At 31.0% G+C, this 8142-nt stretch overlaps 1 protein-coding gene across 1 annotated transcript; it reads right to left on the minus strand.

Moving 5' to 3' along the window:
• Positions 1–6896: 6896 nt before the first annotated feature.
• On the minus strand, positions 6897–7766 carry LOC145575611 (uncharacterized). The gene is made up of 2 exons (XM_081633450.1): positions 7450–7766; positions 6897–7359 (listed from the first exon to the last, which is right to left on the minus strand). The coding sequence occupies exons 1-2, from the start codon at positions 7764–7766 to the stop codon at positions 6897–6899; spliced, it is 780 nt and encodes a 259-aa protein (XP_081489576.1).
• Between the last annotated feature and the right edge of the window lie 376 nt (positions 7767–8142).

The raw sequence follows: 8142 nt of genomic DNA on the forward strand, positions 1-8142 counted from the left end.
TGATGGAGTAGGAGCATTAGTGGGAGGATTAATCAGAGGACTAGAAGGATTTATTGAAGAGTTATGTGTATCTATAGAAGAGGTAGTTGGGGTTATCGAAGGTGTTAATGAGATTGTAGGACCAGGAGGAGAAATCAGGGATTTCTCATGATCTAGGAGAATTAGAGGTAGAATCAGAAGGACTTGGTGAAGGGGAAAAAGAATTGGTAGGAGGATCGAGAAAAGGACTTATTGGAGGTTTAGGTTGAACAGTAAAAGAACTAGGACTTGGGTTAGGAGATAAAAGAGTTGTTGGAGAATTACTAGGAGGGTTTGTGTGAAAAGAACTAAAAGGACTCTTTGATGGAGAGGGAGCATTTATGGGAGAATGTAGTAAGGGACTAGAAAGATTAGTTGAAGAGTTAGGAGTGTTTGTAGGAGAGCTACTTGGGGTTTCTGAAGGCGTTAAAGACACTATAGGAGAACTAAGAGGAGATCTCAAAGGATTCCAAAAAGAATTAGGTGGATTGGAGATAGAATCAGAAGGACTTATTGAAGGTGAGAAAGAATTGACAGGAGGATTAAGAGATTGATTTATTGAAGACTTAGGATTGTTAGAATTAGGACTTATGGAAGGAGATAAAAGAGTTACGGGGGAGTTAATAGGAGGGTTAGATGGATTTATTAGAGGTTTTGGATTTTGCATAGGACTAATTAAAGGAGAGAAAGAATTTTTGGATGATCAATAGGACTCAAAGGATTCATTGAGATTGATGGAGTATGTGAAGGACTTATTAAAGGGGAAATGAGATCTTTTGGTGCAATTTTAGGAGGTTGTGACATAATTGTTGAAGGGTTTGAAACATGATTCGGATTGCTAGGGCTTATTAATAGAGGGAAAGAAGTTATAGGAGGATTAATATTTTGATTAGAAGGACTTATTGATGGAGGAAAATGATTTGAAGGATGATTGTTAAAAGGACTTAAATTTATTGAAGGATTAAAATGATATATAGGAGAATTAATAGGACTAATTGAAAGGGAAGAAGGATTTATAGAAGGGTTAGGGAAAGGAGTAGAAGGAAGTAGATAATGTCTAATAATTGGACTTATGGAAGGGGAGAAAGCATTATTAGGAGAAATAAGTGGACTAGAAGAACTTATTAAATGGATAGGAGGATTTATAGTAGGACTAGGACTTACTGAAGGGGTAAAAGAAGCTACAGGACCATTAAAAGAACGGTTAGAAGTATTTATTGGAAGATGATTAAGAGGAGGACTAGAAGAAAATATTGAAGGACTTGGAGAAGAGTTAGATGGACTTGCCAAAGGGGAAAAATATTTTATTTGGGGATTGAGAGGGGGACTAGAAGGAGCAATTAATGGATTACTAGAACTATAAGGACTTGTAGAAGGAATAAAAGTATATGTAGGAGGATTAATAGGAGGGCTAGAAAACTTGATTGAAGGATTATAATAAGGGTCATAATAAGGATCAATTATAGGGCTAGAGGGGTTTGATGGAGTATTGGAAGGACTAGAAACGTAAGGATTTGAATTAAAGTTAGTCGGATTTATTGAAGGGCTACAAGTATTTGAGGGAGAACTAAATGGGGTTGGAGGAGAATATGTGTATTGACTATAAGGGTTGTTCGACCCATGATTAATATTTGGGTAATTGCTTCTTTGTATTGCTCGTCGACCAAACGAACCAACATTTACCCGTCGACCCTTTTGCAAACCAACAGAACCATAAGGTCTCCATTGATGGCCGTTTTGCTCTCTATACTGATCATGTGTAAGTATATGATCCTCGGATGTATCAACATCATCATAAAGCTTACTGTGATGACCAAACTTCTTGGAGAACTTGTTATACAAACCAAAGCCAGGAGGTTTATTACCAAGGTGGCTAAATTTGAAGTGCTTCTCATGCAAATTGGAACCATGAGACTCACCAAAATTGCTCATTATTAAAATGAGCCAAGTGATTAATGCAATAAGCAACGTACCAGAAATTGATGTATTCATCATAAAATTACTATATTGTAGTAAATAATTGTACTTAAGAAGTGATAATTTTAAGTGTTTGAATAAGAGGACTTCTGGTTTTTTGTTCTATTCAAAACATAACACATATATATATATGAATTCCAATTCAACAGGACACATAATACATAGTACAATAATATCTTATTCACATGTCAACTGTAATGTATTGTATTTTTTTCTTGGCTCCTAAAATCATGCATTAACGTGAAAGCAAGATCCCTTTTGTCTCTATGCATTGTAAGCATTAGTAATAATGAACAAATAGTTACAAACAATTATACTTGAACATGAGATTATTAGTATATAAACATGGGATTAATGATGATGTATTTTATTGTTTCCATCTCTGATGTATTGTTATGATTAAAATATTAAACTACCTTTGTTCTAATTATTTAAAATTGTTTTTTAAACAAACAAGGAGTGTACGGAAGAGTGTATAGCAAGTAGAGTAACTTTTGAATATTTTATGGTAATTTTACATTTTTATTATATTGGTTGTCTAAAATAATTATACCTTATTATGCTCTCAACTACCATTTCTATTATGCATTATAGCTTTTTCGTCAAAAATTTATAATTATTTCTCGAAGGAAAATTAGTGAAATATTCCCAATTATAGGCATTTATACCAAATACGAAATACCCCCTCCTTTCCATAATAGTTGATGCTTCAAACTTATAATATGTGTCAATTCATTACTCTGACCACCAATATATATAATTGAAAGTTAATACTTCGTAAAAGTTATTAAAATATTAATATTATGAAATTTCTATAGTGATACATACTTTATGTTTCACAACAATTTGTATGATAATATTTAAACCCCCCCCCCCCCCCCCCCCCTCCCCAAACACTTTTAAATACAAAATTTTGTTTCGGGTGATTAAGTTGATTTTGTTCAAATACAGTATATATGTAAAGCCCTATTCACTTTTTAAAAAAGAATATTTAGTAAAAATCATTTTAGTTCAATAACATTAATTTTAGTTCAGTAAAAATAAGTTCAGTTCAACAAAATTAATTTCAGTTCAGTAAAAAGCAATAAACTTAAAGAAGAAATATAATAGGAATTCAGTAAAATAATTTCAATCCAGCAAATCAGTTCTGTAAAATTAATTCCAGTTCAATAAAAATAATTTTAGTTCAGCAAAAATAAGGTGAAGTGAACAGATCCTAAGTGGGGTTTGTTGGAAAATAAAAAGTTATTACCTTCGTTTCTTATTCTTTGTAACAAAGAGATATTATTTCCTAGACATAAAAAATTTCTTTGTTGCAAATAATAATTAACTAGATCAGGTCCCGTGTCACGCAAGATAATTTTTAATAGGGTAATTATTTTTAAAATTAACACTATATATAATATTTTGATGACATTGATATATTATATACATATCAATTGAGTATTCTGAAATTAAAACTGCATTCAATTATAAACATGTAAATTTGTCTAAAATGCTATAATGAGTTTATAATATATGAAAGACCATGTTAGCTAGTTAAGAATTTTAATATACGTATTTGACAATATCTATATGTTTTTGTATATTTCACAAACAAATGAATTTCTTAAAACTATGTACTACGTATGTAACCTATGAATGTATTTATATATTAATATTTTTTAAAAATCAATAATCAAGCAACTTAAATATTATTCTATATCTTTTATGTCAAATATTATTTTTATTATTATATTCAAAATTTCGTCTACAACGCTTTTTTTGTGTGGTTGGCAGACACACACCAAAACAATGACCGGGTAACTCTTGACCAACCCATTAACCCCTGACTAATCGAGTAATCTTTGACCAAATGTAAACCCTGATCGATTAACCCATGACCGACCGAGTAACCCTGGACACACAGTATGGCCAGCCACATATGAAACTTTGTGTTTCTTCTATTATGAATTTTATTGCTTAACATTATATTTTCTTTTAATTTTAAATTATGTTATGTCAAACTTTTCATTTGTATGTTTTTGATAATTAATCTATTTCACATCTTTTTTTGAACTTTATTCTATTAATTTAATATTTACTACAAAGTTTGTATATTAGTTTATTTATTTTTGTTGTGTAAAATGATATCTTATCAATTTAACAATTCTTATAATTTTTATGGCATATCATTAATTTTGTTAGATAATTCAATTTGCATAATTCTTCGAAAATTTAAACTATATTTTGCCAATATTTTTATTAAACAATTATTCAATACCTTTATTTGATTTCATAAAATTATTTACCATTGAATTATTGCTGAATAACTAACTAAAAAATAAATAGCAAAAAAAGGCTCACTAAGAATCAATTTGTGCAGTGTTGTATTTGGCAAGTTTTATTGTATAATGATAGTATTCATATTTATAGATATTGATTATTTATAAGTCGTCCAATCATAAACTATTCAAGGAAATATATAATAGTATAAGTCGTAGGTTGATATTCACAAATTATTTTGCTGTCGATTCTATTTTGTAACTAAATAAAAAAATCTATAAAGTAAATAGGTGTTGTAATAATAAACGTATCACATCAATCAGAATGTCACATGTTAAAACTTTATTTTTTATTATTTATTTATTTTTTTTATTTTTTTAAATTTATAGTTGTAAATGGTTTTTGTGGAAGGATATCAAATATTTTGTTTTAAGTAAGGTTTTAGTATTTGATAATCTAACTACTTTCTTGGAGCTTCTAATATATAATTTGATAAAAATATTCAAAAAATTAAATTTCTTATTGTAAAAATTTAGTACATAACTATATAACACTATGTTTGGCAAAAATTATGTTAAAAATAAATTTCTTATTGTAATAATTTAGTAGATTCAATTTGAATTTTTTTCTTTTCACATACTTAAGTTTATATAGTTATCAATTTGAATTTTTAATTTTATAAACTAGAATATGGCACATGTCATTGCTGGTGTGTCTTTTTTAATTTTTTAAATTAACCAAAAATACAATTATGCGTGGTGAGTTTGACATTTTTTGATTTTTTATAAATAATTATGTAAAGATATAAACGATTGAAGTTATATGCATCGGCAAACGTAAATACAAGAAACATTGCAAGTAAAAAAAACAGTGGAAGTATATGTGATATAGTATATAAACCGATCTTGTGTTTCAACCATCAGCTGAAGTTTTTGGTTATATTGGTCCTTTAACATATTATTAGAGCCAACGTGACACAAAAGCCACGGGTTTAAATCTCATCCTCCCCTCCTTGCGTAAGGTATTAGAAAGCCAATGTTACATCCATACTTCAAGCCCAAAAGGCTCTCATGTGAGGGAGCGTGATAGAGTATATAACAGATTTTGGGCTTTAAATATCGGCTTAATCTTTTGGTTGAGATGATCCGTTAGCAATAGGTATAATGATAGAGTAAATAAATCACTCATGGGCTTTGACCATCTGTTTAAACTTTTGGTGGAGTGGGCCCTCCAACATGGTATCAGAGCCAACATGATACAAAAGACACAGGTTCAAATTTTGCTCAAGTGGAATATTTTGCGCTGGGTATATAGGGGCCCATGTCATATCCACACTTCAAGCCCGAAGAGTTCTCATATGAGGAGGCGTAATATAGAGTATATAAATCGATTCCAAAATTATTTAACCATCAATTTAAGCTTTTAATTAGTTGAGTTAGCCCATTAGCATATAGATTAGTTAGTTCGTCCTCGATTTTAACAGGAAGGATATAAGAAATTAGAGGAAATATGCAAATTTCTTTGTATGATTAATTAACTATCAATAATGTAAATACGTAATTGTGCTAGCAATTGGATGTTTATTTATATATAAGTGAACATTTAAAACAATAATTTCTTCCTTTTTTTTTGGTAAAGAACAAGCATAATACCTGTATCCAAATCGATCTCTCAAATCACCTGGCTGTTTATAATATTTCAACAGATACTTTGAATAATAATTTCAATCTTATATGTCAACTCAAATATACACCTATTTTGATGTTAGGGTAAGTTTATCCCCAGACCCAGACTAAGACTCCAAACTCTACCACATCAGCTTTCCACTAACTTTTAATTACTTTTTTTAATATTCAAACTTATACAAGACTCTCTCCATTTTCACACATTATCCCAAGACTCACTCCAGACTCACTGACCCTCCTAAATACTAACATTAATTTAATAAATCTATTTCTTTTATAAAATTATTTTTAATACTAATGATATAATATCTATTTGTATATATTATAATTTGAAAAAAAAAATACTTCATGCATTATAATAATTAGGAAAAAAAATTAAATTAGAATAAAACTTGTAATGGAAATTGGTAATTTTATGGCGAGCTGAACTTAAAAATACATAAAATATAAAGCAACGATAATTTTGGATATAATACAATAACAATAACTCTAAAGCATGTGAAATTTAAAGGCAAATGGAACTTAAAAATACATGAAACTTTAAACAACACTATTTAGCTAGCACCTCCTCCAAAACGTGACCATATATGCTCCATCAAGTCATGTTGCAGCTGATACCATTGAGTTCGGTTACAAATTCGAATATGATTTTCAAAGTATCGATCCCGATTTGCATAATAATTTCGAAGAAGACCATAATGAAGTTCGGGTGTTTCTGTTTGATTCACAGCTACAAAATATTGGACATCTCGTGGTGGATTCATTTCGTCGTTATCGTCTCTTTCATCTTCAATGATCATATTATGCAATATGATGCATGCTTTCATGACATCTCCTACTTCAGTTTTTTTTCCACAAACGTGCCGGGTTACATACAATTGCGAATCTCTTTTGGAGCACTCCAAATGCTCGTTCTATATCCTTTCTCGCGCCTTCTTGATATTGAGCAAATCATTTCCTTTTCTCAGAGAGCATGTTTGCTTGAAGAATGGATTTGACAAAAATCGGCCACTCAAGATAAATACCATCTGCTAGATAGTATCCTAAATTGTACATTGTTCCATTTATTATGTATTGAATGTCAGGGCCTCGGCCTTCAAGAAGCTCATCAAATATTGGAGATCGATCCAATACATTGATATCATTGTTAGAACCTGCAACACCAAAATAGGCATGCCAAATCCATAAATATTTGGAAGCAACAGCTTCCAATATCATGGTAGGGACCCTTTGATCACCTCGAGTGTACATGCCTTGCCATGCAACTGGACATTTCTCCCATTCCCAGTGCATACAATCGATGCTTACTAGCATACCAGGAAATCCACAGGCCTCGTTCGCTCGAAGAAGACGCCGGACATCATCGACAGTGGGCCTACGTAAATATTGAGCTTCATAAATCTCGATCACCCCTCTACAGAAATTCTTCAAACATTAAAGGATTGTATTTCCAGCAATATGCACGTAGTCATCTACGGCATCACCGGCCACTCCGTAAGCCAACATTCGAATGGCAGCAGTGCATTTTTGTAAGGGTGACAGTGAGTTTCTACCGATGGCATCAATTTTTTGTTGAAAATATGGATATTTATTTTCAAGATCTTTCATAATGCGAATGAATAGCTCTTTTCTCATTCGAAACCTCCGGCGAAATTGGTGTTCATTATACACCGGGGTATTTGAGAAATAATCATTCCACATACTCTCATGACCTTCCTCACGATATCTCTCTGTGTATTCTCGCTTCTTTCTCGTTTTTCTAACATTTGAGGAAGAAGTTGCTTCTACGATATCGTTTATGATATTATCTACTGAACTCATGAAGTGTTTCCCTCGATATATGAATTATACAATTCATTGTATAATTCATCAAATGTGCTAGGGGGGTTGTAATCTGACATAGTGGTAATTGGAGTGTTTGAAGTAGAGAGAAAGAGTTGATTGTTTGGTGGGTGAAGTTGAGTACCAAAGTAACTTCAATTTATAAACTCTACGGTACATACAATAATACAATGATACAATGAATGGTTCAAGAAAATTTGAGGTGACAATACATAATTGAAAATTCAGATACAATTTTCTGAAATTTCTTACAATAATGCAATGAACAACAATACTCTCTTTTATTGAAAAGATATTAGTTATTAGACTACACACTGTCACTGCAACATACAAAAATTGTTATATGCTAATATAA

This window comes from Chenopodium album, chromosome 13 (genome assembly GCF_948465745.1).
Source record: "Chenopodium album chromosome 13, dcCheAlbu1.1, whole genome shotgun sequence".
Taxonomy (NCBI): Eukaryota; Viridiplantae; Streptophyta; class Magnoliopsida; order Caryophyllales; family Amaranthaceae; genus Chenopodium; species Chenopodium album.

Coding starts and splice junctions, on each gene's coding strand:
- LOC145575611 (XM_081633450.1), bottom strand. CDS start 7,766: ATGAGTTCAGTAGATAATATCATAAACGATATCGTAGAAGCAACTTCT. Junction 7,360..7,449: donor TGCACTGCTGCCATTCGAAT/GTTGGCTTACGG, acceptor GAATTTCTGTAG/AGGGGTGATCGAGATTTATG.